The sequence below is a fragment of the Haliotis asinina genome, chromosome 7, assembly GCF_037392515.1.
Source record: "Haliotis asinina isolate JCU_RB_2024 chromosome 7, JCU_Hal_asi_v2, whole genome shotgun sequence".
In the NCBI taxonomy this organism is placed as follows: domain Eukaryota; kingdom Metazoa; phylum Mollusca; class Gastropoda; order Lepetellida; family Haliotidae; genus Haliotis; species Haliotis asinina.
In genome coordinates, this window is record NC_090286.1 from 1429204 (window position 1) to 1448508 (window position 19305).

At 39.8% G+C, this 19305-nt stretch overlaps 1 protein-coding gene across 1 annotated transcript; it reads left to right on the plus strand.

Annotated features, from left to right (window-relative positions):
* The first annotated feature begins 4901 nt into the window (after nt 1–4901).
* Nucleotides 4902–12799, plus strand: LOC137291153 (multiple epidermal growth factor-like domains protein 10). The gene is made up of 8 exons (XM_067822441.1): nt 4902–4992; nt 6834–6968; nt 7203–7409; nt 8477–8710; nt 10051–10162; nt 10250–10413; nt 11100–11152; nt 12710–12799. The coding sequence occupies exons 1-8, from the start codon at nt 4938–4940 to the stop codon at nt 12797–12799; spliced, it is 1050 nt and encodes a 349-aa protein (XP_067678542.1). The 5' UTR covers nt 4902–4937.
* Nucleotides 12800–19305: the final 6506 nt, after the last annotated feature.

Below are 19305 nucleotides of genomic sequence, written 5' to 3' on the forward strand. Positions count from 1 at the left end.
CGTCGACGAACAGAGTTGATGAGACGTCTGATGACGTGATTCGGTACGGCTTGCCATTCCTCTTCCAGTGCCTGTATCAAGGTGTCTCTGCTTGATGGAGGTGGATGTCTGGCCCTTATTTGTCGGTCAAGATGGTCCCAAAGGTGTTCAATGGGCGACAGGTCTGGTGATCTGACAGGCCACGGCAAGGTGTTGACGTTGTTTGCCGCTAGAAAGTCTCTTGTAACCCTGGCTGTATGGGGACGAGCGTTGTCGTGTTGGAACAGCACTCGTCGGTTCTGTTGGAGGTAGGGAATGACAACAGGGCGAAGCACGTCGTCGATGTACCCCTGGGCATTGAGGTTTCGTTCAAACACGACAAGGTCAGTTGTGTGGTCACTGCATATTTCGCCCCAAACCATCACGCTTCCACCCCCGAACGGTACTGTCTCCTGGATACAGCATTGCGCCGTCCGTTCCCCCCTTCGGCGATATACACGGATTCTCCCGTCAGCTCGATACAACTGGAACCTGCTCTCGTCCGTGAACAGTATCCTTTGCCAGTTCCGGTTCTGCCAGTGTTGTAATCTCCTTGACCATTGGAGACGGTTACGTCGATCTTGACGGGTCAGGGTCATTCCACGGAAGGGCCTGTAGGCTCGAATACCATGTCGTCGGAGACGTCGGGAAACAGTTCTCCTGCTGACAACATGGTGAAGAGCTGTTGCTGCCGTCGGCGTCACCGTCACGAAACGATTACGAAGACGAATGGTCCGCAGATACTGGAATTCGGCTGGAGTTGTAACACGAGGTCTACCGCTCCTTGGATTGTCCGCGGTCGTGCCTGTTTGTCGTAATCGTGTTTGCAGCCTGGTTATTGTTGTACGGGTGCAGTTGAAAATTCTTGCAACGTGTGCATGACGTGCTCCAAGCTGGATCATTCCAATTGCTCTTTCGCGCTGTTCTGCAGTTAACCTCGGCATGTCAGTTACGTGCATCGGTGTAACATTGATGTAAGGCTTGCCAATGGACGGTTTTTATTTTATACCGTTTGCCGTCATCTTGTCACGATGCACGTGCATGTTGATTTTCACGTAAAAGGTTCAATAAAGTCCATATTTGGGATGATGCACGTGTTTTCCTTGTTTGACCCAGGACAGTTGCGTTCGGGCGATTTTTTTCCATTTCAAAACTTATGATGCGAATCCAAAATGATATCATCATCTTGAAAAATATTTTGTATAGTTTCTTTTGCCCTTCAGTTTAGAATAAAGACAGTTTTCGAAATGTTCTTCTCTCTTTTAACAATTGCCAACCTGTTTCATGTAACAGAGATTCTCTAGTGGCATACTTTGGTAAACCAGTAACTATCCTCGCGGCCTCAAACTGAACTTTTTCAATTTTATCAGTTAAATCTACCGAACAACCATCCCACAATTCAGAAGCATATTCAAGATGTGGTCTTATCATAAATTTTATTTAGAGTGTCTCTGTTTAACGTAAACTTTAATTTATTGATGAAATCATGAAGGATGTTTTCCTCACAATATTTTCAATATGAGCATTCCATTATCAATCAGAAGAAAGTATTACTCCGAGATGTTTGTGAGAGTTTTCGAATCGAACACATTGATTTTGAAATTCTAAATTCAGAACTGCTTTGTTATTCTTAAGACTGAAAAGTAAAGCTTCTGTTTTGTTGGGATTGTATGTCACAAGCCAACGTTTTGCCCAATACGATACAATTTCTAGATTCCTATTGAGTGTATCTTGCATAAGCCTGTGATTGATAGATGAAAATCCCATTGATGTATCATCGGAGAACAAGCGTGCAGCACAGTCTAGTTCATCGGCAATATCATTAACGTATACTATAAACAGAAAGGGGCCGAGGACTGATCCCTGGGGTACCCCCGCTGCAAGTGATTCGGGGTTTGATAATGAACCATTTAAAAACACCTTTTGAGTTCTACCACTGATGTAACACTGAATCCACTTAAGTAATTCTTCACATATGCCGTAGCTAATTAATTTATGCAGTAATCCTCTGTGTCATACTCTGTCAAAGGCCGTTGAAACATCACAAAAAACCATGCAATAATCTCCACGTCTATCTAGAGCTGAGCAAATATTGTTGTATAGTTCTATTAACTGATGAGTCGTAGAATGGCCTACTTGGAATCCTGATTGATATTTATATAACAATCTGTTGTCCAGAAAATAATTAGACATATGCTTCATGACAATTCTTTCTAAGATTTATCCTAAACAACTGATTAATGAAATGGGTCTGTAATTACTACAACTAGATTTATCTCCCTTTTTATAAAGCGGCATGACATGGGCTTCCTTCCATCTATTAGGATAGGTACCAGAACATAACGATTTATTAAATAAAAGGCACAATGGTTTACTAATAGAGTCTGCAATACATTTCAATAGTTTATGACTTATACGATCAGGTCCGCTCGCTTTGTTAACACGTAAGCATTTAATAATATCAGCAATTTTACGTTCATCTACTACAATATAACCCAGTTTACGAGTTGTACGCAGTTCAAGTAAGGGAAGTGGTTTGTCTTTTTCATCTAATTTGCAAATAGATGCAAAGTATGAGTGTAGTGCTTCCGCTTTATCAAAGTCTGAAAATATATCTGGACTCTCGTCGGTATCATTAGATCGTAATGGCGGAATAAGGCTGAGAGATCCTGATTCTTTAATTAACCTTCCTAATACTTTCCAATATGAAGGATTGTTTTCTCTACTCATTTCAGATATGAATTCATCAAGGTTCGAAAAATACTGTGTCTTTGTGTAACACTTCATGTTGTTAACTTTATTTCGTTGTTTACGGTATGCCAATTTATCCTCGCATCCATCAGTTCTTCTTGCTTTTTTCCTCAAATTATTACGTTTTCTTGACTCACGTCGTATTTCCGAATTGTACCAGGGTTTGTCATTTGGTCTAATTGTCACTTTTTCAGACGGAACACATTCCTTAATAAACTTTCCTAGATGATCATAAAATGCATATGTTGCTTCATCTATATCAGTATTGTTTGTTATCACACAATTCCAGTCGGTATTAGTTATGCGTCTATTCAATAACTCATAGTCACCTTTGTTATAACACCATACCTCTCTGGTATAACATAATGACATAGAGGTGGCAGTGTTGATGGCAACCGATGTGCCCCTATGATCGCTTATGTCGCTACTGAAATCCATCACACCACTGTCAAACACATCAACATCGTTACTGATTAATACGGGATCTAATAAAGTTCTGCTTGTTCTTGTCACACGAGTAGGGTCCTCAATAACATTATACTGTGCCTTTCTGTTCATAATATCTCTCAAATATGAAACTTTGTTCGATAAAACGTCTTCATTCAGATCACCAACAACTACAAGTTTTGAGGTAAAGTCAAATGAACGGTCTACTGAGTTTTCTAACCTCTCCCAAAAGGTCGCATTCGTGCCTGGGGGTCTATAGACTGCAAAGAGCATGATTGATTTCTGTGGTAAATATATTTCTAACCAAATTGTTTCATCAATGTTGTTTTCCAAATCAAAACGTCTTTTAAAACTCAGGTGAGTTTTCACATAGATCATGACGCCTCCACCAAAAGCATTTCGGTCTTTACGTAATGGTTCGTGAAAATTGTCCCATGCTAAATTTTGTGTTAATGATCGAGGTATCTAAGTGCGTCTCAGTGGAACAAACAATTTGGTTTTCAGATAGGCATTCGTTCAAGTGACCTAGCTTGTGAAGCACGCTTCTAGTATTGAGGTGAACTATTTGTAACGTCTCGTCTAATGATTGAGTTACATCATGCACAGGGCCAGGATTCAACTCAAAGTCACCAGAAAGCATAAGCAACAATAGAAATACAACCAGCACGTTGATGTTACCTAACGACGCTGTGACAAAACACATAACAGAACCCACGCCTTACACTCTAGGCTAAAGATACACAATGATGACCTGAAAAGGCTTGTAAAATAAGATAATAGCTTAATATTTGATTTTTTAACTTTTGGGCCGGCTCGTTGTATGAGTCCATGAAAAATTCCGATAACAATTCTATGTTGGGTTATATCATTACCCATTCTAATGATGCATTGTACGATACTAGTATCTATTCACTGACGTTGCCATAGCTTAAACTTGATGTATAGGTTATTTTGGGGGTTTGGCCGGAGGTGATGGGATTAGGCAATGCAGATCTTCGTAGTACAAATATTAAAAGAATAGTAAGTTTTGTATAATAGGCTATCTAACTGTTAGATACAGGGCAATTAGGGTAGTAATTTGTAATAACAAACAATGCGGAAATGGATATACACAGCTGGTAAAGCAACGAAAAGAGAGGAACTATGACAAGGTATGATACAATGTAGTTAATGTACAACATATATACAACAAAACAAGAATATTTACAATACAAGTGGTATACTCTATAATAACTTTAACACCGAGACTCCCTGGGTAATACAATACTTCAAACACCGATCACTTTGCTTCGGTGGACATCTGTACAATGTCTGAATGTCTGAAATCTGCACTTAAAATGAAGAAACGACCCCACTGTGCCCCCCCCCCCCCCCCCACAAAGATTTATTCTATCTTCTTTGATAATCCGGAAAGATATACATAGACAACACATACACACAGACACAGACATACAGACACAGACACACATGTTGTCAAGTATACTTTTCTTTAATCCACTTTGCTATTCAGTCAAATATAAACATATTTCAGCTCACCGATTTCTTGTTCGTGACAGAACATTCACGATAATGCTGTAAGTGTATATAGGGTTTATTCGATGTGTTAAAAAACAGGTATAAAAGCACGAAGGAAATCCCTTTGTCTGATGCACGGTTGTACATAATAAACATATTTTGAGAGGAAAGTAAACACTTCCTGGTCTGTGATATAGTACGTGACGATGGCGGTGTGGGCGAGTGGGGTGTTGCTGTTGGTCATCGTGACTGTCGTTGCAGGTGAGTACATTTCTTACACATAACTGTTTCAGTGACAGATGTGTAAGTATCCATGATTGGTAACCATTAAGAAACAGTTGCTAGGTGGCGTTACGTACAAGCAACACAAGTGTATCTGTACATAGCAGACAACACAAGTGTACCTGCACATAGCAGACAACACACGTGTACCTGTAATTGTTTTCTATGATACAAGGGATAGGGAAAACATGTTATCAGATTTCTCACGTTGATTAGGAACGTGTAACAGAAAGGTGGTGACAAGTGTGTCTATGGTGTACGGTAATGTAGATAGCCATTTGGTTTTCATACTGTCCAACTCCAGGAGGTCATCTGTAAATCAATTAACGAACAGGGAACTGTGTTCTGAACTGAACTAGATACATGCATGGTGATAACAGTCTCTATGTTATGACAGTTACAGGCTGTCGCCGAGGTGTTTTCAAACATACGTAAATATACCTTCCTGAATGACCCAAATGTTCTATATGGGGCGTTGTGTCCAACATACAGATAAAGCGAGAACATAGTGTCACTTGTACAATTATCAGTAGTCAGTTTGTTGTGGGTGAGTCGTCTCGCTACCCGACACAACAACGGTGGAATTATAGGGAGTGAAATTCAACTGTGGTAGAGGGAACACTTTTTGAAACACTCACTGGTCTTCAAATGAACCTTTTATTATATGTCTGAATGAGACATACAAGTAAAATTTTGTTCCGGGACACGTGTGTGAAATTCTTATAAGGTGTCCCCCATTTCGTAGATATCTGAGTAACATTCACTCCTTCGTAAAGTATCGTATATAGTTTTCACAAATGTATGCACAATTTCAATAAAATGCTCGCCTTGTTTAGTGTGTGTGTGTGTGTGTGTGTGTGTGTGTGTGTGTGTGTGTGCGTGTGTGTGTGTGTGTGTGTGTGTGTGTGTGTGTGTGTGTGTGTAAGTGCTATAAAGTCATAGTACTGTCGTTCCGCGTTGCTTATATTGTGATGCGAAGATTCGAAGATTGTGGCTGAAACATTAACTCTCAGTTGTGCGATTTCATTTATATTTTCATATCTAACAGCAAGTTGGTCACATTTATCAAGTACCACACTGACATCTACCAATTATTAAAATTTATCCACCACAAGAAAGAAAGTGTAACCTCTGCCATCTCTGTATAACCTCGTTCATAATAATCAAATAATAAAACCAGTAGGTGCCTAAATGCGCAGATCGATGTTTATGCTATTGATCATTGGATTGTCTGTACCAGACTCGATTATTATGTAGAATATTGCCGTGTGCGGCGTAAAACCAAACTCACTCAGTCCCATCTTATGTAACCTATCTGTTCATTTTGACCTCTTGTGCCGAGTGCCGGGACCTGGGCGTAATAAACGTTCAGTTGTGTTCAGTTCTGGTGGCTCAGGTAAATAGGCCATATCAAAATTTGTCATATCAAAAGACAATGGCTTCCGACAGCCAATCCACAGCACGTAATGCAACAAAGCACGACACCAAATCAAGACCTTCACATGGAACCTTTGGCGTTTTTTTCATTTCCTTCTTCCGTCGATTGGATGTAGATTCTCACACCGTTAATTCTATGACCATATTATTTTTTATGAAACCTTTTATCTGTGATCACTTACACAAGATGCACATCTGTTTGTGTGTGAACACATATAACTGTGTAATGTCTTAGAATATCTTCATACATATGTGTAATATGTGTAGTTGTTTGTGTGCACGTGTTCTCTATCGCAGGCAGTCAGATATGGCTGCAGGTGCAGCTACCTATGCTACCCCGTCTGTTGTTGATGCAGATCATTCACATACTTAATCTATCACAGGCGACTGCCCAGAGGGTAGATACGGCTACAATTGCAGCTACCAGTGCCACTGTCCACACGACTACTGTAACGCTACTTCCGGTTGTCAGCCTGCAAGTTGTTCCAGAGGATGGTCCGGGCCGACCTGTCAGAAAGGTTAGCAATGAGAATTAGTTTCGTTCATGGCTACAGTTAACAGTTTCTAGTAGGTACATGAAGAGAGAAACTCACCAGAAAACTGATGTTGGCATGTTACTCTGTTGAAAGCATCACCCACATGCAAGCACTGTCCGCCATAATAGCTACATTTACATTAACATGACATGATATCAGTGATGTGCTAAGATGATGTGAATGATGTGCTAGGGACCCCTGTATTGCATGTTACAGAAAATGTAGCCCTCAACAAAGTAACATCATCCAGTAGTATCTATTACCTACCATCCAACGCCGTCAATGGCGACACGAGTGGGGATGATGAAACCAGATGTTTTCATTCTGCCTTTGAAGACAGCAATATAACCTCTGCCTGGTGGAGGGTGGATCTGGGAAATACCACATTGATACATGACGTCATCATTTACTTCAGGACTAATTGTGAGTATTACGCCAGGCGTGTATAAATATTTGTTGACTTGGTTGTTGACAAACCTGTATCACAGTGATGTCATCTGGGTATTCATTTCAGTACTGAAATGCAAAGATGTTAAAACATGCTGGGAGGGAAGAGTGTGTCAACTTCCGTCCGGGCAATATCGTAACGTGTCTCAACCTGGATCGACATCCTTCATTTAAACATGTGCGGACGAAAAGGAGCAGATTGACAGTGATGCGATGTTACGACCTTTGCACATGCTTTCAAACTATGGCTTCATTTGTGTGATTTTTCGATTGACTTATCAAGAATCTCAATTAAACCAATAAAGATATTTTACGCCCGATTCCAAAGGTTCATCAAGTATGGCCTCTCACACTGCTTCTTGCACCAGAGTTGCCTTTGTTCAGTACTTGAAAAGTCTTTCCGAGATTTTTTTTAAAAAAACACCCTTTGGAATCGGGATTAAATTTTAATGAAAAGATTTTGTTCGAAACCTACGAAGCCTATGGGAGAAATCTTCCAGACAGCTATTTCGTTTAAAAGTTTGAAAAATGTCTTACTATCGTCATGAGCTTTTTTATAAATTACACGTTCTCTCGTCTACTACTTAAGTACTCAGAATAAAATATGATTGAAATCATTGTTTGAAATGCATGAAAAATGAATTGCTGAATAATATTTGTCTAAGCTTTTCTTGTTAAGTATCATCATTGTTATTTCATTGTTGATGCCTTGACAAATCTCTGGCGTCTATTTGTCCATTGTCACTACCAATCAGCTCCAAGTAACGACTGGTTTCCGAAAGTGTTTTTCACAATAAAGACTTTTACATCCATATGTTCTCGCCATATGTATTTCACTTCAAATTTTAATTTGTCTCGCACACTACTCAAGAAAAATTATTTTCTTTCCTCAAACTGTCGATCTTACACATCTGTAATATGCCACATTCATACAAGACATGTTAATGTCTCCAGCTACAGACACGTATGTAGATAATCTGTGTTCAGATCCGTGACAGCGTCCACAGGTTCAAATACCGATCCCCATATTTCACATGCAACAGATAAAGTTCGTCGAAATGGTATCCAGATCTACATAGCTGGCACTGCCGCCTCCCCAACTGATGGAGTAAACTGCTACAACGTGACAGGAAACAGAGACGGGACAGACATACCTGATGTTTTGACGGCCACGTGTTCTGGTGAAGGGCGCTACCTGGTCCTGTTTACCACCACTGTGAACAACGACTTTGGCGGTGTGAAAGTACCCATTATGGATTTTTGTGAAGTGGAGGTTGGAGGTGTGAACACTGATACTTTCTACTCCTAAAAGTAAGGATATAATGGTGACAAATGGTGCTTAAATGATAATGCTTTGACGTTGAACAAGAGAAACACAACGTAAATTATGGATGTTAATTTCCACTGTGGTTGTACAATAGCTATTTTTTTGTGGTTACAATAATTGTCACAGTCGTTGATAATCTTACATAGTTGGGTTCAGTACAACATGCGTCTATTAAGTTATGTGGTTTCAACAATTAGGCTGCGCTCATAACGCGCAGTGAGTAGGTTTGCGGAGCTTGAAACAGTATTCCTGCACGGAGTATGAGGTCATGAGCAGTAGTCTAATCTTGGTTGTGTACATAAACAAGTAAATAGTCAACTCGTTACATAAAAAGTATGTTGATAAGCAGACTCGGTCACAGAGAAAACTCAATGTCTAGTTTCCTAGTGTGATACTTGTACACATGACATGATTTTATTTCTGTGGGTTGCAAACAAACTACATCCATTTTTCTCGGATCTGACGGAAACTGGTACAAACTCGTGTCAGTTTCATGTCCTGCTTTGTACTTGGACGAATGACAGTTTCCAGCCACGCAGTAGTAGTGATTTTTAATTGAATCGAACGCAAATTCAGAGAACAATGTATTTACAAAGCCCAACATATCTATACACATTCTTTATGCATAACAATTTGTTTCTAGTGTATTTGATTTTGTTTGACAACAGTATATGAATCCATACTGAAACGACGCATCAAGTACCATAAAAGAAGTTGTTATCCATAAAGATCCTTACTTTCTTGTGACTCGCCATACTTCTAAAATGTCCATCAAACAAATCATCTTTCAATGAGCCCTCAGCGTATCAGTAAATGAACCACCCAATCGGAAGCAGTCGTTAGCTTTGAGTGCACTCACACCCACTATGACTGGGTTCGGTCTCCAGAGGGCTTCGTTTCGAGGGAAGTAAGCCCAAGTACAAAATATTGCACTTTTGAATCGCGATTGTTCGCTCATAATTTTGTTTATTTGTTTGTTTTTTTACAAGCAGCAATGTAAATTATATGTCATGAATAAGTGATAATTGTGTTTTAATAATGTTTGATTTTTGGGTTGCATGTGACCTTTAAATATTTTGCTTTCACAATGCAGGACATTACACATTGGAAGATGATCAGTTCATTATGTAATTCACTTCCACATTTTTGTTGGACGTAGCACCGATTGCCCCTCATTGAGAAAGATGATAAATTTGAATGTATATTTTGTATGCTCTAGTAAAATATTTCTTTTCCTACTTTCCTATCGTTGTAAATGTTATATGTTTTCTGTTTCTTGCACCTTTAGGTACTCATGTACTCCTGGTAGTTTAGGGGCTGACTGTGACAACTATTGCTACCGCGAGGGCGTGTGCGACTACGTAACTGGGGTCTGTCCCGGTAGAGTCTGTCCACCACAGTGATCTGCATCAAGAGTGGTCTTTAATAATTTAGCTATTATTTATTTTCTGTATAAAGTACACTAACGTTAATGTAAAATGAACGTAGTGGATGTGCTTGTTTCAGTTTGCGACGTTAGCAGCTATGGAACGAAGTGTTCCAAGTTGTGCTCAGATAGGCACTGTAAGGGAGACAAATCTGGCTGTGACCCTCTGACAGGACAGTGTACTGGAGGCTGTAGGGCAGGATGGGACGGAGCAGACTGTACTAAGAGTAAGAGAATTATGGAGCGAGATCATTCTGAAAAATATCTCTTTCTGGAAATACCTTATACTACCATTTGCTCAAATGTGTCATGCTTATATATAATTCTAATGTCTTGGTTTGGTGGGATGGGTGGAAGAGCTGCTGGTGGTGGTTGGTGGGGTGTGTGGCACGAAAATATGATGGGAAATACTAACGTACCGTAACAACGGCCGAGACGTCAGGTTATGTTTCCGACGAGTTGCAAGTGATCCTGTGCTGGTTTAGAGTTAGCAGTGGCCTGTCGATTGCTTATTAAAGATCACACTTGCGTTAAAACTGATCTTCAACAACCCATAAGAGGCGACTAATGGGAGCGGGCGGTCAGACCCGTTGCCTTTGTTGACAAATGTCATCGCATCCTACTTGCATTCATCGATGCTCATGCTGTTGATCAGTGAATCATCTGGTTCCAACTCATGCATTTATCTACAAACTAACGAAATACTGAAGTTTATATGTATTGCGCTGAAGTATGTCGTTGAGTGCCTGTCAGTCTAGGCACGGATAAAGTAACCAGTGCCAAGGACCAGTCTTCATTCTGATCCAGACAGTGCGTCGTGAAGGGGAAACTTTATTGAGATGAATTATAACAGGTAATGCAGTCCTATTCTTCACACATCACACTACTTATACATGCCATGTTCTCACTTCAGAATGTGGAAACTCATATGGTGAAGGCTGGGATTACATGTTGAGTAGAAGCACAGTATGTTTAATGAACATAATTTTCGGAAATGATTGGAGTGATCAACATCTTCAACTTTAAAATCACTTAGGTGTGGAAATAGTTTGGGTGAAGCTTTTAGTCCACAACATGGATGTAATTAAAAACAGTCTGATATCATTTTCCTGTTCCCTGACGAGCTATTTCAAAGGTATATGACAGAGATTCTGGATATATAACATTTAACGATCAAATCTTCTTTAACAAGAACGGACATTCCTTTGTATCTATCAAACTTTTAATTTTGTTTCTCACACAGTTCTCGATGGTAAATCCCTCTAAAAAATTACTGAATTCCGATTTTTTCATCACAGAGGATTCAAGATTCTTTTGATAAAGTCTTTAAACTCACTGCACTGTTTATATTTATTCAGCACCTCTATGTCCCATGAAAGAATATTCTTCTTCACTTCTTCACTTCACAATTGTGTACTGTTGTTTGCCTGGTTGAGTGTGGCCTCCCTTAGAGAATCTGCACTTCCGGGCCCACACAATGCGCTCTCTGGGTCCGACCACTTTGTACTCTGTCTGTTATTATTTTGCGCTGATAAACTTTCTCCCACGACATATTTTGAGTCCCTCTTCTACTTGATTGCTTCATAACCTATGATGTGCTTGTTCAGTCTCACTCTGGGGCGTTTTCCAGATTTTTTATCTGTCTAAACCAATGAGAAAGAGCACCACTGTCCCCCGAATGTTTACTGGGAAATCTTCGTTCACTCGGTGTCATAAGTCCTTGTGTAACATCTCTCTTGCTTGTCTGTATGCTGAGTTCTGGTCTAATGTTGTTACAAATTTAACAATGACTGGCACATCTTTCTTTCTCATGTGTAGTCGGCGTGCCCTGTCGATGAAGATACCATTCACGTTTTCAATATCGAGTGTGTTGAATAGAAATTCACAAAATTCAGAGCTTTCCCAAGTCTCGTTACTGCCCCTGGAATTTCATGAATTATTAGATTATTCCGTCAACTTCGGCACTCTAAGTCATCTAGACGTTCTCTCATAAGCGGCGAGAGTTCTGTTTTGAGGCGTTGATTATGATGTTGACTATCTCTCGAACCCTCACTTTGCATTTCAGCCGCCATATTGTCAAGTTTGCTATTCAAAGCCTTGTTCGGATGACTAAAGCAGCCGATTTTGGCTCGATATTGAGCCAAACATATTCCCATGGCGAGAGCTCCGTCACACACGTCTTTCCCGGTCACTGCCATGCGCATTCATCTAAGATATATAGTTAACAATACTGTAGAGTTAAGATGGTAGCGGCTGAACAGAGGGGTGAAATTCAGGAGTATATCTATCGGGCGATTAGTAATGACTTCTTGGGCTAGTGTTAAGAGCACTTTCCATACTTAATTAACTACCTACTTTAAAATACATACTTAAAATACAAACTATTTACATTCTGTTCCGCAGGTGTGTCAGTACTGCTGATGCCAAAGTTCCGTGGTTGAAAATTTTGTAATATAAAGAAATTATGACCACACAGCAGTAGATATGTAATAAATCCTCTAAAGCAAAACATGTTTATTTCAGAGTGTGATGTTGGCAGATATGGTACAAACTGTGTCAAGTTCTGCTCAGAGAGACACTGCAAGGGAAATATCTCTACCTGTGACCACGTGACAGGGCAGTGTTTTGGCGGGTGTAAGACAGGGTGGCATGGAACAGACTGTACTGAGAGTAAGAACATTGCCGAGATGACCCTTAAAATATCCCTCTGAACAATGTACTAATTAATGATTGTGGATTGCTTAAAGGGTTTTTGGTTTCTCAGCCGATGACCTTTGCCTTTTGGTGATAGCATTTCTGAGAAGCGGATATTTTGAAGCTGTTTGGTACACAATTGACACTAGAAATCAACAAGAGTTAGATAGAACTAAGAGTTTAGAAACAGGCATCGACAAATGCACAGAAAAGTGGGCATACGGCAAGTTAGACGCAAACGTTTCAGCTGAGTACAACGATTTATGCATCCATCCTTTTTCATTCAGACTAATTTGAAACAAATCCGTTCACACTTTACCTTTGAAGGGATATAAGACATTCTTCGCAATGGAATCTGGTACACACGCTGGTCATGTAGTAGCTTTTGGAGACTGGAGGCTGATATGCAATCCCAGATCTAGAGGAATCGACCTACTTGTCATACAGTTCCCAATGAAGATAATAATTCTCTTTCTAAATATTCCTACAGCATGTGCCGTTGGTGTGGAATATGGAGTTGGGTGCATTAAAACCTGCAGTACCCGGATGTGCCAGGGAGATACGAGCACCTGCCCCCAGGATACAGGACGGTGTACAGATGGATGCCAGGCGGGGTGGAGAGGGGAAGACTGCACTACAGGTGAAGTGAAAATACTTGTATTATAAATGGATTGTTTACACCGTCTCTCAACAGGCAAAGTAAACATAGTTTGCGATATACCTGTATTGACCTGAGAAAGGACTGCGCCTCGTAATATGACCATGGGAACTTCAGGTGACCGTAGGTCATAGAAACTTGAATACAGTAACTGATACCGTTTGTGCAAGGAATTCTTGTCTGAATATTCCTACAGCTTGTATCGATGGTGTGGAATATGGAGTTGGGTGTGTCAAAAACTGTAGTGCCCGGAAGTGTAAGGAAACAGGGAGACCCTGTCCCCGTGATACAGGCCGATGTGATAGAGGATGTCAGCCAGGATGGGAGGGAGTGGACTGTACATCGGGTGAGTAACACAGTCACGTCTGACCTCTTCAGTGTGTGCTATTCATAACAACGTTTGAAGACCCTATGTGTAAATTATTCATGTCATATTACAGAACGATTATGACAATGTGATATAATTGCTTATCTGCCATGGCCACTTTTTACACATTTAAGATTTACGTTTCCTTTCACACAATGTTTTTCATTTCTTTTCAAAAGTTAGTTTACCAAGACAGCTAAATGGGAATGGTGTTCAGTCATATGTACGAAAGGATGGAAAATGGTATATGTTCCTGTGCTGTAATGGAGTTAGTTTATATCTACCGCCATCATACCCAATGAGCGTACAACACACACGTCAACATGATGGCGCAGGGTTCATTCCTAGCATGGTGAGGGATGGTGACCTGACATGCCTGTTTAGTCAGACTTGGCGACTGGATGCTGGACTGTGTGTCGTCATAACTAGTGGTATAGACTGATGCATGTAGTATCAGTCACCTGATTGTCTGGCCTATACCCTATTATTACCAAGATGCCTTCTTGTGGCGGAAATATTATCGGGTGCGGCGTGAAACAGACAAACGATCCCAAAGGCGAGCGAGTGTATGTTGAGCGCGCGGCGTTACCTCTTCAAATGTTGCCATAATATTTCTGTGTACATGCTTATGAACTAGCAAGTATTCCCTCATCGTCATAAAGCACATCTCGAGTGCATGCTAGTAAAATACATTTTCATGCAGAATGCCCGTCACGGACGTTTGGTGTTAACTGTACCTCCACGTGTGGACATTGTGTGGACGATGAACCTTGCCACCATGTCACATGTCTCAAGAGCGACAGTGCAGGCCGGTTCAGCTACACCTGTCGACCTGGTAAGCTAACGGAGGTTTTGTTTTAAAGACAAACCTTCTTTCAAATCTATGTAACATATTATTTGGCTTCAGTGTGAGTCAATCAGTGCAAACCAGCTACATGCCATGTAGACGCAACAGCACACTCTGTAAATGTAATATATCATGACCATTCAATATAATCGGATGTATTTAATGGAAACAAGGACGGTTCACCGAGGCAAGTCTATCTACATTCAACAGGTGCAACAGGTATAATTTGAATTTTTCATTGTTATCGGAAGTTTAAGATTTTGAGAATTTTAAGAAACGTCTTCATAGCGCCAAGATATTTGACATCAGCACATTGATATCAAGCAGTAGTCACAGTTAAGGATGGTTAATGGTTAAGGAATCAGCACAGGCAATATACCAAATGGTGATGATCGGTTAACATCTTGTTAGGGAAACAATTCAGTGTCTTAGGTGTCATAACAATGGCTTGGAGATTTATATCTGATGTACCAGCTGGTATCAACATAAAACAAACACAAAATGGAAGCAAGAAGAATTCACTTATACCTAATATGAAACCCAAGATTATGCGAGAAAGGTAAAAAATGTCTTATCAGTTATAGGGCTGTCTTATAAAGTGGAAAGCAATGAATTTCTAAAGGATGTGAACTTCCTTGTTATGAAGATCACAATGTATTTTATTATATCCTTACTCTTTCCACCTGATGTGTATCCCTTCGAAATGCCATTCAAAGACCCAGTAAATATGAAGTGCTATGATAATAAGTGAGAACCATTCTCACTATTCCTTCACTATAATAAACGTTTCCACATTGAGGATATTTGAGGATATTTCAGAATGAAGATGGTTTCGCTAATAAATATTTTTTTTCATATAAGCGGTGGACAGTTTACCTAGAGACGCAACGGACCAAATGTCTCCTTTGGTAGCAGGATGCATTGGTGCCGTTGCGATGTTGGTGTTGTTGACAGTTGTGGCGGGTGCAGTATGTTTATGGAGGAAAGGGGATTTCAGGTACGCTTCGCTTTGGCTGGTAACTGTACTCGTGTAATTAGTGAAGAATTATTAAAATTGTTTTCTCTCTTGCCTATAAATACACAAGTGGATTAAATATGAATACTGATGATGATATACTCAGTGTTTTGTCATTTTGAAATAAGGATGACGAAGACGCCACGGGACTCAAGCATCCCGGAAACAAGACCCGCTCCACCTGTAGAAGTCCCAGCATATGATGTGCTGCCTGAAAATGATTATACCAAGCTGAACACGATCCAAACAGAGCATTATGACACATTACAGCCTACAGTTGACTACCAGAACAGCTATGTCCGCATCTAGCTGAGTGGGTCCACACAGAGCATGATGACACATTACAGCTTGAAGTATTCACCTCATTTAGCTGAAACATCAAACATTAAACAGTGTGTACTAAACAGGGGACACAATTACCCCAATATCTGAATTTGCGAAAGCATAACATTAGAATATTGGCCTTCAGTAACCCATGCTTGTCGTGAGTGGAGACTAACGGGAGGTGAGGCTCGTTGACTTGGTTGGCACATGTCAGTTGCACATATCGATGCTCCTAATGTTGATCACTGGATTGTCCGGTCCAAATTTGATTATTTACAGACCGCCGACATATAGCTGGAATATTGGTGGGTGTTAAACTCACCCGCTCAGAGTACTGCATCTCGATTGTTAAGCATGTGCACTTATTCTTAGTGAAACGCAGAATGATGGATCAGGTTGGGGTGGTATGTCAAAACAAGAACATACCGACCATTATCCAGTAATCTTCAACGAAAAACGACAAAATTCCTTCCATTTTCAAAACAAACGTCTGCAGTAAATGAAGACGATTGTAGGTCCCGTCTCATTGTATACCTCCAGCGTGTGTGTATGTGTGGCTATGAAAATGGGAACATTGCACGTATCACGGAAGATGCGGTTTAAGTCAAACTAGAAAATTGTATCAGATAAAATTTTAGTTACTGATGCATCTGGTTTAGAAAATGTCTCCGTTCATCTGTCAAAAAACAATGACAGTGTTACTGATATTGTATTGAGCGGCAAAATCCTTCCCACAAACGTGAGAAATCTCTGCTAAAGCAAAGACGATGGTACAGCTCGGAATACACATGACTCATGTATTTGTTTCAGCAGCGTTAAACCTGTATGTTGCTCTGTGTGTGAAAAGTAATAATGGATGGTCATAAGATTGTTATTCATTGTGAATGGGTGAACGTTTGTAAGCTAAGATTTAGAAAAAGTTGGTCAAACTAAAAAGTAAAATTTAAAATGCAGCTTTACAAATAAAGCCAATAGATTTTATCTGTAAGTATCAGTATCCGGCAAGGAGAAGTGTATATTCAATACAATGAACTCAAAATCATAAAAGATATATTTCAAACTCTTATTAATGCCAACTTGTTCAGTTTTTGTCAATGAAAAATATCGATTGTTTGAAAATTCAGAATCTTGACATTCCGGTTCTTCCCGGTTATGCATGGCAAAGCTTACTTGATGTGCGAATGTCATTTTGGCAGAATTGGTACTTAAACTTAATAGCTATCGTCAGTCCCACCACATTTTCACAGAACACGTTGTGGTATTTGTAAAACTGTCAATGGATAGGTCTTCTTTATGAGTAAATTGATGGCTGTACCCTAACTTTTCGGTGCATCACATCTTATTTTCGGAATAGGGTGGTGCTTAATTATTGTATATCTTACTATAAATGTGCACTCAAGTAAATGCAATCCACAGACAGTTAATGTGGGGCACAAAATTGGGTAAGTTATTCTTTGATCATTTGAAAAAAATATGGTTGCTGTTTGAGGTTTGATTCCATTTCTTGGACAAAAATCAACCTTAACAGTACAAAAGAGGACGACCTTTGGGTCTAAAAGCGCAAACTACTGATAGCAAATCCATTTTACCGTGTTGCAGTGAATCTTTCTTGTCAGTTTTGGGGTATTACATTGCACAAATGGCAACTCCACACTCTTCATTTAACATTCAACACGCCCCTCTTCTTTTTGAACTGACGTTTTACAGGCATCAGTGAATACAGGCATCTCTTGAGAGCAGTATGAAACAATGTGATCTAAGGGTTGACAAATCAAGTATTACAGGACTTTTCTTTGCTTTGATTATTTCTTATCTCATCGCCATGTACCTTGCTTCTGTATACACCATGACTGCTTTCTCTGCATCACATAATCTAATACGGGACTTAACTGATTTCTGCGCACCGTGCATTGTGATAACGTAGTGCCTTAAATGATGCAATCTAGTTACTTCCTGACGACATTGCCACGTAATTATGGACGTCACTTTATACTTTTCATAAAGGGAGATGACTCTGGTTGTCAAACTATTTGCGGTGTTTGTGCTGTACAGCGTGATATCATCGCCTTCTTAACAAGGGTTGTTACTTGGTTGCTGGGTCATGTCATTGTCCATGATCGGCTAACCGCCAGTGGAAGGTGAGAGTCAGGTGATGTCTGAGACGTCATGGTCTCTGTGACAAAGTGAGAGGTCATCATGACGGGAAGACAGGTATCGAAACTTGTTTTCAACCAGTCACAAATGTATCTTCCCTATGACCACTCATGTCATACCTTTCTGTCAGCATCACCGTCAATTCCTCATGCCTAAGGATGACAACGTCACAGTATCGTCCTGGACCATTTCTGTAATACGACATCCCAGACTTACATGAGCATAATATTCCCACTTTATGACATTGGGGCTAATGTGTTCAACAACATATAATGTAAGATGTCCATCGTGTTTCTTCCTTTGACTTCTGTGATTTAGTTTCTTTCCACGTGGTGTATATCCTTCATGTAAAGTACTATCATAAAGTTGTTATAAACATAGCCTTCGTCTGATTAATCATTCTCATATAAAGAGACATAACGAACATGTTAGTTTAGAAGTTGGGAAGTACAACAAGCTTCACATGGATAGCAACATCGTATTTCGTGAGTGCGACGTTTCGATAGAGATTCTTGGTACCGTTGTCAACCAGGATGTACCAGTCAACACAATTAACATAATTACCTTGACAATAAGCTGATGAAACCAGTGAGCTGACAAATGAAGGACGTGGAAGTCGAAAAATAATGCTGGCAACATAAAAAGAAATATCACAATACATATACAGCATAAATACAGATAAGCAAACATTGATGAGCTTACGTATATTTTAAGTTAGTATTTTATCTTTAGATATTAATCACAATGTCGTACACTGAACCTAATAAAACTACATGATTTGAGTGTGACAATGTGAATTTGAATTCCATATCCACAACGGAGGACAGAAACTAACATATTTTGTTGAAATGTTTTTTCTTGAAAATCAAGTATACAGTGAATACTACTCCGCTCTGACACAGCTAAATTCAATAACACTTAAGGTTCGTGCACCTGGAGGAATCTACGATCAAACCACATTGACATGTATGTGTTTTAGTACAAGTGTGTTGACACAATACCCAATACTTCAAAATACAGCAGTCAAATTACCGCTTTATAAACTGAACATTTGTATTCA